At 40.6% G+C, this 20,858-nt stretch overlaps 1 protein-coding gene across 5 annotated transcripts in view; it reads right to left on the minus strand.

Annotated features, from left to right (window-relative positions):
* LOC105465677 (mitogen-activated protein kinase kinase kinase 5) overlaps positions 1-20,858 on the minus strand; it is a 243,220-nt gene that overhangs the window by 46,214 nt on the left and 176,148 nt on the right. For all 5 annotated transcript variants that reach the window (XM_011714252.3, XM_071096505.1, XM_011714250.3 and 2 more), the window contains 5 exons: positions 18,986-19,119; positions 10,928-11,055; positions 9,888-10,024; positions 8,039-8,144; positions 1,943-2,100 (listed from right to left, as the gene is read on the minus strand). In XM_011714252.3, coding sequence (XP_011712554.1) covers positions 1,943-2,100; positions 8,039-8,144; positions 9,888-10,024; positions 10,928-11,055; positions 18,986-19,119 — 663 coding nt within the window. The remainder of the gene's footprint in view (positions 1-1,942; positions 2,101-8,038; positions 8,145-9,887; positions 10,025-10,927; positions 11,056-18,985; positions 19,120-20,858) is intronic.

Raw genomic sequence — 20,858 nt, forward strand, 5'->3', positions numbered from 1 at the left:
ATCTTGACCATGCTGGAGCCTGGATTCAAACACTGTAAACTGGTGCCACAGTCTATGTCACGCCATCTCTCTAAGATAGCATCACTTCCTGTGCACAGCTTAGACTGGCCTAATGTGACAAAAAACACATGGTAGAATAATCACTGCATTCGTGAATTATAAAGCAGCATTTCAGATAAGTCCTAGACACTGGAGGAAACCTGAAAGACTGGCCAAGAAGAGAAAGACATCCACTCATGGCAAGAAAGGCACCTCTCTTGGCACCTGTCATTGCTCTTTGAGGTTTGGTCACACTACTCATTGTTATACCAGCAGTATCCTATCAGATTGTCTTCAAGCATAAAGCCAAGCTTTGCACAAAAGCAGAAGGTCTGTAAAAACACATGGCCCCTCATAAGAGGCTACGCACAGATGGAATAAGGGCTAGAAACGTGGTCTGCAGCAGGGAGAGGAATAACAATTACCATCAAAAGTCCTTTCAGGCCAAATGCGTGGCTCACGCCTGTAATCCTGGCACTTTGGTAGGCCAAGGCAGGCGGAGGGCCTGAGTTCAGGAGTTTGAGACCAGCCTGGGCAACATGGTGAAACCCCGTCTGTACTAAAATACAAAAAATTAGCTGGGTGTGGTGGTGTGCGTCTGCAATCCCAGCTACTCAGGAGGCTGAGGCATGAGAATTGCTTGAACTCAGGAGGCGGAGGTTGCAGTGAGCTGAGATCACGCCACTGCACTCCAGCCTGGGTGACAGATTGAGACTCTTGTCTCCACAAAAAAAAAAAAAAAAAAAAAAGTCCTCTGCCTTGGATACCACAGGAGAGCACAATAAATAAATAAATAAATAAATAAATAAATAAATAAATAATTTTTTTTTTTTAAGTTCTCTGCCTTAGAAAGTAGCAGACGTGTGAGTTTTACTACTTGGGAAGCATGTTTCCATTTCAAACTCCCTGTTGGCCTGGCAGTCTGGCAGGGGAGGACTGCAGGGATTCAAGACGCAGGTCATAGCCATGCTCAGTCCCCAGATCCCAAAATGCTGGCACTTGTGCTCTCATAAGCCTACTTCTATTATCAGGTACCTCCTACTGCAAAAGGTGGGGCTTCTTCCTCCTCCCATGGGAGTTACTGATGGCCAAATTAACAAGCTAGAGGAGTAAGTATATGAGAATAAGATTGATTTACTTAAAATGGTAATTATGCTCTTTTTTAAAAAATGAAGCCTTCAAACTATTATGGTAGAGAAGTAAAGGAAATTATTAATTTTGATTTAATTCCTAAACAGATTAAAAAATGTTCTTATATCTTCCTCCATGGAAAATTTTCAGACTGTTTCCCAAAGGGCTTAAATCATCTTCAGTATAGTCATGTGTTATTTACACTGTGTTGTTAAAAGGTGGTCAGGCCGGGCGCGGTGGCTCAAGCCTGTAATCCCAGCACTTTGGGAGGCCGAGACGGGCGGATCACGAGATCAGGAGATCGAGACCATCCTGGCTAACACAGTGAAACCCCGTCTCTACTAAAAAAAATACAAAAAACTAGCCGGGTGAGGTGGTGGGCGCCTGTAGTCCCAGCTACTCGGGAGGCTGAGGCAGGAGAATGGCGTGAACCTGGGAGGTGGAGCTTGCAGTGAGCTGAGATCCGGCCACTGCACTCCAGCCTGGGCGACAGAGCGAGACTCCGTCTCAAAAAAAAAAAAAAAGGTGGTCAATGGAAGTTACATTGAATCTCACTTTATAGCTGAGAAAACTAAGGCACAGAGAGATCCACTGTGTGAGGCACCAGCACTGGCTCTAACTGAGAGAGACTCTTCTTGACCTTTAATGTGTTCTCAGTTCGTGTTTACTTAGCTCCCTTTATCTAAAAAAATATGACACACACACACACACAGAACATCCAATAGCTATAAAAAGCTTTATCCATTTGTTTTTAAGAGAAATGAAGTGTGACCTTGAACATAGCTGCTTGTGGTTCTCCCAGTTCATAAAATGGGGGTTTTCCTGTGGCCATTTCGATGATTGTACAGCCCAGAGACCAGATGTCTGCTGCTTTTCCATAGCCTCTTGGTCCTTTATCTATTATTTCTGGTGCCATATACTGGAGGGTACCTGGAAGCAATTCAAACACATTTCCATTTTAAAAAGATAAAACAGAAGGATATCTAATGACAGTTTCAATTTTTCTATAGGAATTAGATAACTGTGAAAACATGATTCAAGTCCTAATATATTTTGTGAGTTCCAGTTTACTCTGCTATTAATAAAAGTGGAAATAGCAGTTTTTATAATGGATTTCATCAGTGACATAAAACTACTTTGCCAATATTGTCTGGTTCTGAATAGGTACGCTCTCATTCCCTAGACAGTGGAGTATAAGTGAGGCATCATTTCACTGGGCCTCTTACAAACTTCTAACCATTAGTCTTTTGAGAACAATAACATCAGCACACATTTCTTCAAATGCATGAAGACTGTTATTATGTATACTTCTAATCTTTTCCAGAAAAGAATATAGTTCATTCATCCATTTCCTTAGCTCTATCTCTATTTCTCAGTTCCCAAATTGAATGCTTTAGCTCTTCTGTTTTCATTCTTATTTCTTAATCATGACAGCATGAAGATTCTGAAAGCCATTGTGAAAATTAATGCAAATACATTTCTGGTGTGCCCTATTCTGTAATCCAAATATACATGACTCCTGCTGCTGTCTGTGGTCCATGGACTAACAGGTTTAAGAGATCAAAGACAGGCCATGAGCCATCCATACAGACACATCATCAGATACAGTGACTAAGAATAAAATGAAGGCTGGGCGCGGTGGCTCATAAAGTGCTGTAATCCCAGCACTTTGGGAGGCCGAGCCGGGCGGATCACGAGATCAGGAGTTTGAGACCAGCCTGGCCAACATGGTGAAACCCTGTCTCTACTAAAAATACAAAAATTAGCTAGGCATGGTGGTGGGCGCCTGTAATTCCAGCTACTCAGGAGGCTGAGGCAGGAGAATCGCTTGAACCTGGGAGGTGGAGGTTGCAGTGAGCTGAGATCATGCTACTGCACTCCAGCCTGGGCAACAGAGTGAGACTCTGTCTCAGAAAAAAAAAAAAAAAAAGAATAAAATAAAAAGGGAAGAGATTTAAGGTTGCATGGAATCAGACTGGTGGAGAGTGTGGCATAATGGAAAGAATTAAGTGGAGAGGGCCACGAGCCCTTAGTCTGCTTCTGGCCAAGTATATCCCAGGTAAACACACAACTACAATTACCTCATTAACCCAAATGAGAGGCTGGATTTGAACTTCGAATACCCCATAAAGTGGTTTCCCAAAGTCTAGCAATGAGTCAGAAGCATGAATAAAAACACATCACCACATACCCTGCTTCTGATATACAAATAATATAGTCAGCAAACAAGAACTCATCCAAGATGCCATGTTGAATTACTTCAAATCATGAGGTGTTTGCCAAAAGAACTGCTTCAGTATTTTCTGATTCATAACCAAAGTGACAGACATTTTGATAAATACAGATGACACCTTTTAGGAATGCCTCGTGCATCGTTTATAGGTGAAAACAATTATGTAAAATTCCTGCAAACTGTTCCTCCGAAAACCACTATCATAGGCGAGAAATGGACTGTTGTTTACAAAAATAAAAGTGTATCATTTTCATTATGTATTGCCATCTTTCTAGGTTTATCCCACAGAGCTTATCACTGCATAGCGGTAGTTCACGTTCACATACAACTGCACATGTCTGCTCTCAGAAAGCCTTTCACCTGGCCAAGGACAAGGCAACCATGCTCCCCAAACACTCGCCCACCCTTACTACAAAATTGGTATGATTTCTCTTCATTTGTAGCTTTTCCCCAAGTGATAAATTTATGATTTAAATAAGCTCAAATAGTCTTTTAGAAAATGTGTTGAAGTCTACCACCCCCTTTTGTTGTATCGGGGCCTAGAGTAGAATTAATGAGAGAATTTAAGTGGCATTAATAGCTAAGTAGGAATTATAGCAGACCAAAATTTGGAAATTTTTTATTTTTAAACATCGTAAATTGCACAATTCAAATAATGTCAACAACAAATTATGCAATATTTGATTCATCAGATAACATTTCAAAGAGCTCCATCTGCCAATTGTGTTTAATTATCCCCCACTGAGCAAGTGCCAGAAAAACAGGTTGAGTCATGTGTTCTTATCTGCTCCTCTTTTTACTCCACAAACACATGACACATAGTATTTTAAACAAAGCAATTTACGAAGCTGGATAATGAAGATGAGAGCCAACCTGAACATTGGAGGAAAATCAATGAATTTGCTCTAAAACTCATACCTCATGTATCTGCATTCTAAAGTTTTTTTTTAAAATTGCTTTGAATTAGCTATTGTAGAATTTCTTTGCTGCTGCAACTACCCAGGGAGGTGGCACAGCTTAGTGGTTAATTAAACTCTAATGTCACATTTCATTCATTCATTCATTCATTCAACAGATCTACATTGAGGGCCTATGATGGGCCAGGCACTGTTCTAGGCACTTAGAATACAGCAGTGGAGAAGACAGACAGAAATACCTGGACTTATGTTTTTGCAGTAGAAGCCAGATGATAAACTATCAGCACAGTAAGTAAATTACACAGCATGTTAGAAAGTGATATATTATGACCAAAAAAATATAGACCTGAGTGAAGAGGATCAGCAGGAAGGCCGCCACGGTCAATACGGTGTTCGTGGTTGGTCTCACTGCAGAGGGGACATCTGCATTGAGACTGGAAGAAGGTAAGAAAGTTACCCGTGCAGACAGCTGGGGTAAGTGTGGTAGCGGCAGGAGGAAAAGCCCATGCAAAGGCTCTGTGGCAGGGCCCTGCCTGCTGTCATAGAGGAAATGCAGGAAGGTCCACGTTTCTGGCACAGAGTAAACAACAGAAGAAGAGTAGGAAATGAGGTCTGAAAGGGAACAGACTCCGAATCAGGTCAGAGCCTTGTCCCCAACTATAAGGGTTTTGGTATTTGTTTACTCTGAAAAAAAAAAAAAAGAAAGCCACCGAGGGCTCTGAACAATAGGACCCCGTTTGTTTCAGAGGGATCACTTTTGCTGCAGTGCTGAGAGTAGACAGTAGGGGGCAAAAGTGAAGCAGGAGCACAGCTGGGGAAGCCACGGAAAATGCAGGTGAGCGATGAGAGTGGCAGCGGCAGAGGCGTGAGAACCGGTCCAATGTTGGTCATGTTTTGAAGACAGAGCCAATAGGCTTCCTGGATGGACTGGGATGGAGTGTGAGAAAAGAGAAGCGCCCTGGATAACACTATGTCGGGAGTGGCTGCCAACTGAGACAGAAGAGTGTGCCGGGGACAGGTTTGGGAGAAGATAATTAATTCCTTTTGGCCTGTTAAGTCTCGCTTGAGTCTCAGCTCTATTACTAACTAGCTTTGTGACCTCGGGCAAGTTATTCAACCTCTTTGAACCTTCATTTTCTCACCACAAACTAGGATAATGATACCTAATGATTAAGGCTGATGTATGAATTTCAATAAAATGTATGTAAAGCACTTAGTGCAGAGCTAGGTATACAGTAAGCACTCCATAAATGGTGATTACTGCTGCATTTTCCCTCATCAAAATCACCAAGAGGTTATACAGACCAATTTATTGACTGAGTACCTGGGACTAAGCTCCTGGGACTTGATGACCACCAAGTTCATGTTTGAAGCCTATGATGTACAGGGCCCTCGGGACCAGTGCTGGGGACAGATCTATGCATGTTAGTGACGCACGTCACTCTTACGTGACACCAGTGGAAGAGGTCCACGCAAAGGGCTCTGTGAGGACTGCTTTCCTACAATTCCTTTGGAGATTTTACAAAAAAGATATTCCCCAGATCAGTAGCACAAGATATTGCGTTAACATCCTGTCCCACAAAGCGTGTGAAAGGAGGGATTTTCCTCTCAGAAGTTACTGAGTTTTGACAGCACAGAAACTGCCACTTGCCAAGTTCAGAGTATGAGGAAAGAAATGTAAAGACATTTGAAGTTATTAATAGGTCAGCACTTAGTTTTTTCAAAAAAATATATTCAAAATGTGTTAATTCTGTACCCTAAAATATCCATCGCCTTGAGGCAGGACCTGGGTCAGGGGTATTGCTGACTGAATGCTCTGGGGAAAAAACTTGACACAGAACGTCTCTCTCTCCTCCTACAGGAAGGCAGAGAGAAAGATGGACTAGAGCCAGAAGGCAAAAGCAAAGAGCAAACAGTAGATACAAAATCTGAGTTCTGGCTAGGCGTGGGGGCTCACACATGTAATCCCAGCACTTCGGGAGTCCACGGCAGGTGGATCACTTGAGGTCAGGAGTTTGAGACCAGCCTGGGCAACATGGTGAAACCTTGTCTCTACCAAAAAAACCCACAAAAAATTAGCCAGGCATGGAGGTGCATGCCTATGGTCCCAGCTACTAGGGAGGCTGAGGTAGGAGAATCACTTAAATCCAGGGTGGGAGAGGTCACAGTGAGCAGAGATTACACTACCATACCTCAGCCTGGGTTACAGAGCGAGACCCCATCTCAAAAGAAAAAACAAGAACAAAAAAACTGGGTTTTGCCAGGCATGACATCCTAGATACCTAGGAGCCTGCAGTGGGTGGACTGCTTAAACCCAGGAGTTCAAGACCAGCCTGGGCAACATAGCAAGACCCAGTCTCAAAAAAACAAAAACAAAAACAAAAAACCAATCTGAGTTCTATCCGGTAAACACTGCTGTGACTTCTGACTGCAATGTCACTTCTCTCCCAGGAAATTTTCTCGTCTGCAAAATGGAGTTACTCCTACCTACCTCACAGAATTGAAATGGGGCCATGTTGCTTCATAGTAGACCAAAGATTATTCATGATCTTTTTCTCTTCCCTTCCCCTCCTCTTTTTTTTTTTTTTTTTTTTTTTGTGGGGGGGGGGTCTAAATTTCTCTCTATAAGAAGAAGAACTTAACACTTCATGAGAATCAGCATGATGGAGTGATAAGAACTAAGAGTGGAGATCAGGTTTGAAATCTTACACACCCTCCCTAGAACTGTTGGGCAGTCATGAATCTCTTGAGTCTGAGCTTCCTCTTGGCTACTGTTACCTTTTTGGAAATCACTTGGTCTCCACCCTCCCAGTACTTTGCACCAGAGGCAGCTCAGTGGCTGCACTGCCTAACTTCTCAGGAAAGCTCTCTCCCTCCCTTCTTCTGAGTCGGTGAGTCATTTCCTCTTTCTGAATTGAAATCCTAGGTTATTTATATTGTGGAGTAGGGGAGTCAACCACAGAGAGTAAACAGTAAAAGAGAGAATTTATCGTCCAAATGGGAAGTGATTAGGGTATGAGTAAGAATCACAGAGAGGTTGGGCCAAGGAAATGTTTAATAATAATAAAAAAAAAATCTTGCTAGAGTTATTGTAGGCCAACTAGGAAAGAAGTAATTACATGAAAAGAAAAACAAATAACAAGTTGAAAATTAAAAAAAAAAAAAAAAAAATCTTCAGTGGCAGTAAGCAGGAGACTAACTAAGCAAGTCATATACATACAGGAATAGAAAAGGGCCAAATCAAATTCTGTAACACATAACAACATTGGCCAGGCGCGGTGGCTCACACCTGTAACCCCAACACTTTTGGAGGCCACAGGTGTGTTACTTGAGCCCAGGAGTTTGAGACCAGCCTGGGCAACATGGTGAAACCTTGTCTCCATCAAAAATACAAAAAAATTAGCTGGGCCTGGTGGCGCACGCCTGTAGTCCCAGCTACTCAGGAGGCTGAGGTGGGAGGATTGCTTGAGCCTGGGAGTTTAAGGCTACAGTGATAGGTGATAACACTACTGCATTCCAGCCTAGGTGACAGGGCAAGACCCTGTCTCAAAAAAAAAAAAAAAAAAAAAAAAAAAAGAAAAGAAAGAAAGAAAAGAGAAAAGATATCAACATTACTGTGTGTGAGAACACCAACTGAATTTCTCTCTCACATTATGCTCAAACTCAGCAATTATTTCTTTAATTACATAAGATCTGTATCATCATTGCAAAAACATACCAGTAAAAGTTTCAGTACAGGGGTTTATGCCAGCAAGCCTCTTTGATGTCCCGAAGTCAGAGATCTTGAGAACACCACTGTAGGTATTAATCAACACATTGTCACCCTAGAGAACAGAGGACTTTAATCACAAATGTTATCTTTCTTCAGATACTGTCTATTGTTGACTTGGTAAGTCCAATTAAAAAAAAAAAAAAAAAAAAGGTGTCCTTACAGCAACCAACAACATAATTCTGTATTCTTCATTAATAGTTTATCTCAATAGTGAATTCTTGACACTGTTTTTTGTTTACATATTATCAGTTTGAGACCAACTGCCTTTGCAAAAATTGTAACAGTGAGAAAATTATGACAGTAAAAGAGAACTGATCTAACCACCACCATCTTGCCTTAAATTTCCAAACTGCCCTTGGTCATTCCAGGGTGTAGACCAAGCTCACTTGGAGAAATTTAATTTATAATTTATAGTTTAGATGATAATAGCCCTTCCCCAAAACTAAACCATCTTTGTAAAACTAATGAAAGGCCACCAGGTTAACAGGATGAGAGGGGCCTAAAGTCCACTAAGATGTAGGCATAGCCAAATGATTATCAGCCCACTATTCTGGGGGGTCACAAGATTTGCAACTCCTCCAATTGTTCCTATAATTGACATCACTATTATAGAACCAAAGACTGGCCTTTTGAAATGTCTTTACAGGCTTCTCCATTTCTGACTATCAGATGGCATCACCCAGACCTGTGACTCTGGACTCAGCCAGTCCTGTAGCCCCCACCCAGAACTGGACTCAACACATAAGAACTATTTTCCACACCTCTATAATTGCATCCCCAACCACCCAGACCCTAGCCCCCTGCTCACCAAACTATCTCTGGAAAACCTTAGCCTCTAAATTTTTGGAGCGGCTGATTTGAATAATTATAAAATCCAATATCTTGTTTGGCCATCTCTATGTGTATTAAACTCTCAGTTGCAATTCTTACATCTTGAGAAATCAGCTCTATCTGGTCAGTGGGCAACAGGAACTCATTGGGCGGTTGTAAGTTCTTCATAATCTGCTACTCAGATCACAAGATCAAATATGATTCCTAACTGGTTAGAGCTTGTTGCTATTTACAGAGATATAATGATGTATGTATAATTAAATTATGATTTTCATAACTTTCCAGTTACTTTATTTTCTTTTCTATGTTTCTTTACTTCTTTTCCTGGAATATGTAGAGGCATGATAGATAAATGGGCATTTTGGTTGATTTTTAGGGTAGTAATATTAACTTATTTTCAATAGTCCACACTTTGTAAAAAATGTATTAGTTCTGAATTTTCTTTTTAAAAAGAGAACGTAAAGTTATTATTTTAGCTTATTTTAGAGAATCTATACCTTATAATTATAGTTCAATCAATGAATATGTGATACTTGTGAGAAAAGGGAATTTTTTTTTCTTCTAACTATTCATTTATTGATTCAATAAGTATTTACTGAGTAGCTACTATGGGCAAGGATACAAAGATTAACCAGCCTGTAAGTTCCTCAGGACCAGGGGCCATCTCCCATTTAACTTTAGACAGCTGCATCCCACACCACAGAGTTCCTAGGAAACATTGTGTAGTGGGAGCACAATCTTGTTGGCTGAATGCAGTTAAGCAGTTTGTTCTTTGAGCAAAAGCATTAAGACATGAACATAAAGAACTGATTCAGGAGTAAACGATTTCTTATATTTCTGCTGTTTCTAAGATTTACTTATTCACCATTCTAAATTAATACTCATAACACAATATGACTTTTGCAAGTAAAATAATAACCCAGCAAAGAAAGAACTCATGAAAATGAATGCTGGTGCACCTTACCTTTATGTCGCGGTGAACTATCTGATTGTCATGGAGATATTTTAATCCTTCCAGTATTTGCTTTGTATAAAAGCCAATTGTTTGCTCATTATCTTTTAATGGACCCCATTTGGAACGAAGGAGAGCAGAAAGACTTCCTGTAAAGTAGGGATAAATAGTAAATAAATCCTCATTCAAATGAGCTCTTTAAAGTGTATTAATAATGTAATAGCACTTTAAGCTAATATTCATTGGTTCTTCACAGTGGCCCAGGAGCTGTACTAGATATTGGGCTCAAACATGAATTTGCAAATATCCCTACTCTAAAGATGATTGCTATCAAATATGTCTAAGTAAAAGGCCAATGTCTACTGCTAACTTTAATTCAAGTCATGATGATTGATCCTGAAATGGTTTCCATATTTATGTATTGTCTCTGTGAAATTACATAATTCACTTGTAAAGCTTCTGGAACTTTAAATTATTTAAGCCTTATTATTATTTAAGGAATGTGACTTTGTGGCCTGAGTCATGTAGCATTCGGTTGTAACTTCTGATTCCGCGATTATAGGCTAAATCTCTTCCGCATTTTTGTCCTGTAAATGATTGGGAAAGACTGAATAGTGCCAAAGAAAAGATCCCTTGAGACCATTACCCCTCCTTATGGAATATTAAAATAATATACCTTGGAATATAAAGCTGTAACCACTTAAATGTAATGACCTTGTGTAGAAGATGTTGCCACCCCGTTAGTCTTCGGCCTATATAAGTGAAACATGAACTTCCTCACTTTGGAACACTGGCCCATTCTTTTGGAGTCTGTGTTTCCTGGATGGCTATCCTCAAGCTTTGCACCAGAATAAACTCTATACATTAGGATATTTTCTAAATCTCATCATTTATGGTTGACATCTCCTAACAAACTGGAGGTAATATCACACGTCCAATTTTTCTCTCAGTTTACACAGATGACGACCTGTACTCTAGTAAATCCCATTCAAGTTTACTCCCCTTCAAGGCTCTAAAAATTCACACTTTTTAAAGAAAGAAATATCTCTTACCTCCAGGGACCTGCTCCATGAAGATTTTAATGAAACCATTCTCACTGAAAGAGCCCAGATACTGGACAATATTTTTGTGCTTCAGGTGCTTATGCAATGCTATTTCTTCATGCAGGGGCTGAGAGTATCTAAAAGACATGCAATTGTCAATGAGTTAATTATGTAGCCAGACTTTACTGTATAAATTTAAACAATACAAATGGAAAATGTCAGCCAAATATATGTCCATATGTGAAACCAAAATGACCATTTAAGGCCTTTATTTCTCCTAAGGTAAATTCTATGAGGTTGAAGGTGTGGTAGGATTTGAGGGGAAATGTGTCAGGTACTAAGCCAGTTGTATACGTTAATTCATTTCCATGAGAAGGTAGTGTTGGTATGCCCATTTTACAGATGAGGAAACTGATTCACAGAGAGGATGACTAACTTGCCCAAGATCCCAAAGCTAGTAAGTGACAGAGCTAAGATTCAAACCCAGGAGAACTGAAATCGTCCACACAGTTTACTCTCCATATTAACATATTAACATTAACATGACTTTCTATTCTACTGGCCTCATCAACACAACTTTATTATTGACTATAAAACTTTACTATCACAATTTACTAATAATCAGGAGACTCCTGCCCAGGAAGACAAAACTTGCAAATAACTTTAATGTACATTCCAGAACTTCCTGAAAGGCCCGTCAATTCTTCAACAGCAAACATAAAACCACTCATAGGTCAAATCTCTTTGAGCCCCTTGCATCAAAATCTTCACCTTACTGTGTCCACTAATTCTATTATATCATGATTTTTACCTAATCCTCATGAAGCCTCCACATTGAAAGTGTGACTTCAAAATTATGTACTTGATATATGTTGCTGATTCAAATTATGAAAGTTATTTTATATTTCTGGAGCAGAACAACACTTTTGATAATTATTGGAAGTAGTGTAAAGCTTTATAGACTCTTAAGCACCCTGAATTTAATGTAGCCCTAATGAATTATTTTACTGCTTGCCAAAGAACATAATTTCAGCAAATTGAGTTTTAAAAATCAAATTGGCTTTTATTCATGATTCATGAGCCAGGCAGTATCCAATCCAAATAGGAGGTCCACTGGGCATGGCAGAACAGTGGGTTTTCTTTTGTAAGGTAGCTTGAGCAGGAACAAAAACAACACAGAGCAAAAGCCAAGTGGTTAATGTTAGGTTAGTTCAGGTTACTTCCCTTGCAGGGGTTAAAGCAGAGGGGACTTCCTTATCATGCCAGCTCAGGTTGGCTGGGTGCCTTTTGATCAGTCCCTGTGACTCTGTTTTGTTTTTGTTTTTTGAAAATTGGCCTGTTTGATAATTTGGCTATCATCTCTCTCCTGATTTTTCAGAAGGCCAGATCTTACAAGTAAACTGCTTAGTTTTGGTTTGGTGATGTGGAACCCTAGCATGGTTCCACAGGCTGGTCTGCTGGAGCCTAGTGCAGGAGCTCAGTCCAAATCTGTAGCCTCAAATTTTACTTAAGAAGCTAAATATTGTAGGGTGTCAGCAACAATAAATACAGACTCAAAGGAATTCCTCTCTCTCTCTCTCTCTCTCTCTCTGTCTATAAAATCTAAATCGAATCTAAATCAAATATATATATCTCCTATAATGGAGGCTACCGGTGTGAAATACACTAATAATGCACATTAGTGCAAACCTGATGTCTCACACTTGCTTCAGTCCTACATATAGGAAATCCTTAGATCTTACACTGACAAATCCATTGGTTAATATTGAATAATGCTATTTTCAATAAGCTTTTTAGAGTAAGTACTATAGCTAAAGCAATTAGTTTATAAAAATTTAAATGCACTTAATTTAAATTAATTTTTATTATCTGTGTAATATTTCCAGAAAGCAGCCAACAGCAATAAAAACAACAAAATACTTGCATTTTAGATCGATTATTCTTTTTTTCTTTAGAATTGCTTTAGGAACTATGAAGGGCAGGTATTAAAATGAGCACTTTAATAGTATACCAGTTAGAGATAGCAACAACATTTTGATAATTGCTTGAGTGAGATAACACCAGAAATACCAATATACAGTGTTACCAATAAGATATTTAGGTAATGACTCTCAACTATAAGGGTATTTACAAGTTGCTTCTTCCATGAGGGTTAAAACACTTTGATGTTAGTTCATACCTTCTCTCTCTTTTTTTTTTTTTTTTTTGGAGATGGAGTTTCGCTCTTGTCGCCCAGGCTGGGATGCAATGGCGCGATCTTAGCTCACTGCAACCTCTGCCTCCCGAGTTCAAGCGATTCTCCTGCCTCAGCCTCCCAAGTAGCTGGGATTAAAGGCGGCTGCGACCACACCTGGCTAATTTTTGCATTTTTAGTTGAAATGGAGTTTCAACATGTTGGCCAGGCTAGTCTTGAACTCCTGACCACAGGTGATCTGCCCACCTCAGCCTCCCAAAGGGCTGGAATTACAGGTGTGAGTCAACACACCTGGCTCACAACTGCTATTGATATGGATTAGTGGCAAATACTGTGCCTCTGTATTCTACAGAGTTAAGAGATAAAGAAAAATCTGAATAACAAGGAAAGAAGAAATGGACTAGATAATCAGAGATACTTATATATTTGGTTTTGACAAAACTATTAATCTATAGGTATCTCCAGACACTCTCTTTGAGTCAAATCCCCACTGCTAACCATCTAGACCAGTGGTTGCCAACCTTAACTGGATATTTACATTTCCTTTTTTTTTTTGAGACGGAGTCTCGCTCTGTTGCCCGGGCTGGAGTGCAGTGGCCAGATCTCAGCTCACTGCAAGCTCCGCCTCCCGGGTTTACGCCATTCTCCTGCCTCAGCCTCCCAAGTAACTGGGACCACAGGCGCCCGCCACCTCGCCCGGCTAGTTTTTTTTTTTTTTTGTATTTTTTAGTAGAGACGGGGTTTCACCGGGTTAGCCAGGATGGTCTCGATCTCCTGACCTCGTGATCTGCCCGTCTCGGCCTCCCAAAGTGCTGGGATTACAGGCTTGAGCCACCGCGCCCGGCCGGTATTTACATTTCCTAAAGGGCTTCTAATTTCCAGGACCGCCCTAGGATTTTTGGAAGTAGAGCTTGAGCATCAGTATTTTTAAAAGCTCCCCTGTTGTCTCTCATATACAGCTGGGTGAAAAATGACATAGAAATAACCAGTCCATGGCAGGGTGCAGTGGTTCACTCCTGTAATCCCAGCACTTTGGGAGGCCAAGGTGGGCAGATCACTTGAGGTCAGGAGTTCAAGACCAGCCTGTCCACATGGTGAAACCCTGTCTCTACTAAAAATATAAAAATTAGCTGGGCGTAGTGGCAGGTGCCTGTAATCCCAGTTACTTGGGAGGCTGAGGCAGAAGAATCACTTGAATCCAGGAGGCGGAGGTTGCAGTGAGCCGAGATTATACCACTGCACCCCAGCCTGGGCGACAGAACGAAACTCCATCTCAAAAATAAAATAAATAAAATTAAAAAAAAAATAACCAGTTCAGGATATGTAGAATATCAGAAGAGAAAGCCAACCTGAGATTAACAACTAGTTGGGGGTAGATGATGAGAACATACTAAATCTACCTCTTCTCTCTTACAACCACTTTCATTCTCTAACAAAGTGGTTTTCGAACATGAAGGAAACAGAGGAGAAATTGTTTCCGTTGCTCTGATCCTTCTTTACAGATGGGAGTTTAGTGTACAGAGGTTGTATCATGCATTATTCACATCACACTACTTTTGTAATTATCCTTTGTAACTGTAACTGCTATCTTTTTCAACAGAACGTCCACACCCCTCCAGGTCACATGGATAGAAACAACTTTGGTTGCTGTATCTTCACAATAATAGACTTGTCAGCAATCTCTTTATATTGTTAATAAGAAGATGCCCTGCACCAGCTGTTCAAGGTAAGGGCTTGTCATGCGCAAATCACATATACCAACTGCATTGTTACAGAACAGGAGCTGAAACACCTTGTTGGTATTGGTGTGCTTTGTGTGTGTATAGCAGCATTTGAATAAACTTAAACAACAGGATGATTTTAAAAGTGAGTTTCTTCCAAGTGTCCACCTAAATCCATCAGGAGGGGAAAAGAGAGGAGCTGTGGCTAAAGGTTAGTGAATTTGGCTGCAGCAATTTGATAGCGATGACCTCGTTAAATTTCATATTGTTTCAAATCTATACTATCTATATATATGATCCTTAAGAACCTGTAGGACTAAAAGAAAAATTTTAAGATGACAACTTTATATATATTACCTAGGTATTTAATGAGTAATTTCTACTGCTGTTTCATAAGAATCCGTAATCATGTCTCATGAATTAACTAAGAGGAAATGCTGGAACAACACCAAACAAATATGAAATTGAATGAAACTACAGAAGCGGCAGGCAGCAACAGCTGTTTGCTTACCTAATATCTATTCCTCCCTCTTTCTATGATTTTGTTTGGAGAAACAAATGGCTGGCTAAAAAGCTGGAGTTCCTAGTTCCTTGTAGGTAGGGGTAGGCATTTTGGGCGAGTGCAACAGAGGGGAAAGTATACTGGGCAGTTCTGGGAAGCTTTGTTTTCCTTTTCCTTCTGGGATGACATACGGAGCCTGGAGGCAGCGTGAAAGTCACGCACTAAGGATAAAGAGCTGGGATCAGGCACAGTGCTTGCATGGGAGGGGGTGTCTTTTTCAGTTTGGGGTAGTCAGAGAAGACCTCTCTGAGGGCTTGACATTTGAATTAAAGCCTAAATGATGAAAATGAGGCAATCCTGCGAAGGTCTGGGTTGATCTGGGTATGCCCCATAGAGAGACACCAGTGTGGCTGGAGTGGAGGTGAGGCCACAGAGGAAGCAGATCGCCTGTGGCCTTGTGATTCAAAGTAAGGGTTCTGGGTTTCATGCTAGTTGCAATAAGAATCCACTGAAGGGTTTTAGGCAGTAGTGACATTATGTGATTTTTAAAAATAGATGTTATTTTTTAGAGCAGTTTGTAAGTTCACAGAAAAATTTGAGAGGGAGGTACAGAGATTTCCCACACACTCCTGGTTCCCAAACATGCACAGTCTCCCCCATTATCAACATTCCCTACCAGAGTAGTCCATTTGTTACAACCGATGGACCTTCACTGACACATCATTATCACTGCATGATTTGATTTTAACTTCAGAAAGACCTCTGTGACTCCTCAAAGAAGGATGGACTAGGAGTGGAGGAAAGAATGAAAGCAGAGACCAATTATGAGGTGACTGCAGAGACTAGAAGGGAGTCCGGGCGAGAGGCCTGAAGGCTTAGATTAGAGGTGCAGCTGTGGTGATCGGAAAGAGTAGAGAGATTCAGAATATATTGCAGAGGCTGATACAACAAACAGTACGACCTACTGATGGAGTAGATGTGGAGTGCAAGAGAAAGAGAGGAATCCAAATGAATCCTGGAGGTTAGCCTGAGCAGCTGGATGGATGGGGAGACAGTAACTGATGACACAAGGAGTACTTTAGGGAGAGTACATTTGGGAATAAAAATCGGGTTTACGGCTGGGCGCAGCAGCTCACGCCTGTAATCCCAGCACTTTGGGAGGCTGAGGTGGGCAGATCACTTGAGGGCAGGAGTTCGAGACCAGCCTGGCCAACATAGTGAAACTCCATCTCTACTAAAAACACAAAAATTAGCTGGGCATGGTGGCGCAGGCCTGTAATCCCAGCTACTTGGGAGACTGAAGCATGAGAATTGCTTGAACTCGGGAGGTGGAGGTTGCAGTGAGCTGAGATGGGGCCACTGCACTCCAGCCTGAATGACACAGTGAGTCTCTGTCTTAAAAAAAATAAGTAAATAAAAATAAAATCTAGGTTCGCGATTGGGTAATATACTGACTACCTAGGTATATTTGATGGATTCATTTGTACTCCAAACCTAAGCAACACACAATATTCTTTTGTAACAAACCTGCACATGTACCCCGATTCTAAAATAAAAGTTAAAAAAGGAAAAAAATCCAGGTTCAGTTTTGGTCATGTTAACCTTGAGATCTGTAATTGAAGATATGGGGTAGACAGGTAACCTGGGGAGCTCAGGGGTGGGTCCTTCCTAAGGAAGGCTGGTCACGTGGCCTATGACCACGGCCACAGAACGTGGACTCAGGGGCAGCCAGAATCAGCCCATGATGTAGCCCAGCATTAAAGCCTGGCCAAATATGGATAATAATAACCATCTATTAAATAATCAAATTCTCTCTCTTTCAGACTTTGAATACACAACACACACAACTGTGTATCATACACTACAACTGTGTTTCACTAATTATAGGAGCACTGCCTTACAGAGAGATGTAAGGGAAGCCCTAAGGCAACAGAAATCATAAGGTTGAGAGAAGACAGAATTATTAGTTGGAGAAATAAACCATAAGGCAGAGCACAAGAGCAGCGAGCAACAGGTAATCCTATCACCAGAGTGCTTCAGTTTCCTGAACAACATTTTTGTTTCTAAAAAAGATTCCATCTTTCACAAGGCCTCACTACGTGAGGTTCAACTCATTTCTTCAAGTATAGGTTGGTGCAAAAATAATTGCGGTTTTTGCCATTACTTTTAATGGGAAAAATGTATATATTATACATTTTGTAGTTGTCACACAGTTCTTGGATATTGTCCCAGTTTTTTTTGTCTTTTTTCTCTTTGCTTTTTTAATTTTGAAAGTTTCTATTGATATATTCCCAAACTCAGAGATTCTTTAACTGTGTCCAGTCTACTAACAAGCCATCAAAGCCATTCTTCACTTCTATTACTGTTTTTGATCTCCAGCATTTTTGAAAATTATTCCTAGGATTTCCATCTCTGAGCTTACATTACCATCTGTTCCTGCACAATCTCTACATTTCCATGAGAGCCCTAAGCGTGTGAATACGATTCACAATCTGATAACTCTAATATCCCGCCATATCTGGTTCAGGTTCTAACACTTGCTATGTTGCTTAAACTGTGTTTTTTGTCTTTCGGTATGCCTTATAGTTTTCTATAGAAAGGTGGACATGATGTCCCCGGTGAAAATACTGCAGTAAATAGGCTTTTAGTGGTATGGTGGGAAGCAGTCAGGCAGGAGAAGAGTTCTATAGGTCTATGATTAGGTCTCAGTCTTTTAGTGAGTCTGTGCCCCTGGGCTGTGAATTTTACAAGTGCTTCAAAGTGCTTCTTAGCTTTAGCCCCCTTAGATGAGACAGGACAGCTAGAGTTGGGCTACATTTGGTACTCCCCTTCCCCCAGTTTGGTGAGGCTCTGGTAAAATAGAGTCTCTTGTGGACAGACCTTGTTAAGAACAGAATGCTCTAGCGTATTTTAAAATGGTGACTTTTCCTTTCTTGCTGCCAGAAGCACAATGGGATTTCTCTAATTTCAGGTCTCTGTGAGGACCTGGTAAAGCTCCAAAACTCATGAAAGTGTGACCCTCACCCCCAGCCCCCAGTGACTGGGTCCCGCTGGAGTTTTTCACTCAGACTTCACAGTGGGCCTCTAGAGATTTGTTAGTTACAGTTCAGTTTTCCTACCCCCGCACTGGTTCCCACAGAGGTTTCTGATCATGGACTTCTGCTCAGTAAGTTATGAGTCTCTCACTTCGCCAGTCTCTCCAATTTCAGGGGCAGCTGCCTGCCTTGCAACTTCACTGACAAATCCAAGAAGAGCTGTTGATTTCAGTCTGTTCAGTTTCCACTTGTTAAGATAGAATGACAATTTCCAAGCTCCTCACATGCCCGATTGGAACTTAGAACTGGTTCCAACCTAAACCATTTCTGATAGTGCTTATTCCCCATCTATTCATATAATACATCCACCTTTATCCAAGACAACCTGAGCCCAGCACACACAGGGCCATTCTCTTTTCTAGTCTCTGAAAGCCCCGTCTCTTCCCCACCAGTCTGGAACTTCAAACACTGAATGATGCAGCAGCTAAACCTCAGAAGGAGCTAATTGACTCAATGTCAGAGTTTCATTCATTAGAATGTCATCAATATTTTCTAAAATACTATGAACAACCCAAAGTACTATAGAACAGCTTTTAGTAGCCACAATTACTGTACCTGCTGTCTCTCTCTGGGATTTCCTTAATAGCAATTCTGACTTGGTTGCTCAAGTCTCGACCTGCGTAGACTATCCCATAAGTGCCTTTTCCTAAAACGACTCTGTCACCATTTTCATCATATTCATAGTCATACTACAAAAGGAAAAACGGGGAGAAAAGATTGAAACGTTAGTTCATTCTACATTTCCAACATCGATTTTTTTCCAAGAGCATTATTCCTTATCTTATCAGATGGCATTAACAGGCCAAAGTTCTAAGAAGTGCTTCAAGGATGAACAAATAAATGCTCCCAACATAAAGCAGATATTGTGTTTATGTTTTCACAACTGTTACAAATACAGTGGGGATTACATAGCTAACTTCATAGAAGTGCTTCTCCAAAAGCCATGTGGATTCTTTTACCCACTCAGTCCTGTTTTTCATTGATTCTGGAGATCAATGAAACAGTGCATAACTAGCGTGAACATCTATCAATGTCTATCACATCTAATAAATCGTCCTTTTGTTATTCACTTTTGATGCTGCCAAAGCATTTCACACTGCCAGGGGAATAAAACCACTGAAAGGCTTTGGGTAAGAAGAAAATTTTGACATCTTACCAGCTGCCGATGATAAAGTCAGGATTATTTTACTTCAACCCACCCCCCACTCCCCAAGACCCAGAAACATTTTTTTTAAATGAAAAATAGAGGAAAATGTTTATCTCTGATGTAGAAAGGAAATATCTATAGCTCTAAACTGCAAACTGTCAAGTGTGTCAGCCAAATATGGAAAACTGGATCTACAGAAAGGATTCAGTAAAGACCTCCTCAGATCTGGAGGCATCACCCCAAAGCCACATCCTTTGTGTTGGACTGAACTAAAGGATTTAGGGCCATCACATGATCAAGGCATGTCCCTGTAGAAACCCGGCACAAAACTACAGGCCCCCGGGAAAGAACATTAGAACAAGCTTTTCACATAGTCTACATTTTGCTGGCGTTTAAAGCTGGCAGTCCATAGTTAGATTCAATGCACAGCAGGGTCTGAGTTGGCCATTAAAAAAATTATTTCTGGCCAGGTGCGGTGGCTCATGCCTGTCATTCTAGCACTTTGGGAGGCTGAGGCAGGTGCATCACCTGAGGTCAGGAGTTTGAGACCAGCCTAGACAACATGGCAAAACCCCGTCTCTACTGAAAATACAAAAATTAGCCGGGTGCGATGCTGTATGTCTGTAATCCCAACTACTCAGGAGGCTGAGGCAGGAGAATTGGTTGAACCTGGGAGATGGAGGTTGCAGTGAGCTGAGATGGCGACACTGCACTCCAGCCTGGGCAACAGAGAGAGACTCCATCTCAAAGGAAAAAAAAATGATTTCTAACATGTATAAGTCAACAAACTTAACGTTAATACTGATGAGTAATCTAAGAAGAGGGCAATGATCATGAGTTTTTATGCTCTTTAACAACATAGCCTTGAAATATATAAAGCAGAGTTGATACAATTTCAGAGAAAAATACGCAAATATCAACCACAATAGATTTTAACAGAACTCTTTTAGAAAGGAATGTATCTGGCACACAGATTTTAAAATAGAGAATCTAATGGCACAATAAACAAGTCTGATATTACATCTACAGAGAAAGCTCTGCACCCAGATACAGATTCCTTTCATGCATATATGAAAAATATATAGTTGATCACATATTAGACAACAGAGAAAAATTTCAACAAATTCCAAAGAACTGATATCATAAAGACCATGATCTCTGAGCACAGAACACTAAAAATAAGACAGCCAAAAGTATATTTTACTTTACTTTAAAATAACCAATGGGTTAAAAAGGAAATGACCATGGGAATTACACAATCATTTTTTATATGAGAAGAAA

The sequence above is a fragment of the Macaca nemestrina genome, chromosome 5 (genome assembly GCF_043159975.1).
Source record: "Macaca nemestrina isolate mMacNem1 chromosome 5, mMacNem.hap1, whole genome shotgun sequence".
Classification (NCBI taxonomy): domain Eukaryota; kingdom Metazoa; phylum Chordata; class Mammalia; order Primates; family Cercopithecidae; genus Macaca; species Macaca nemestrina.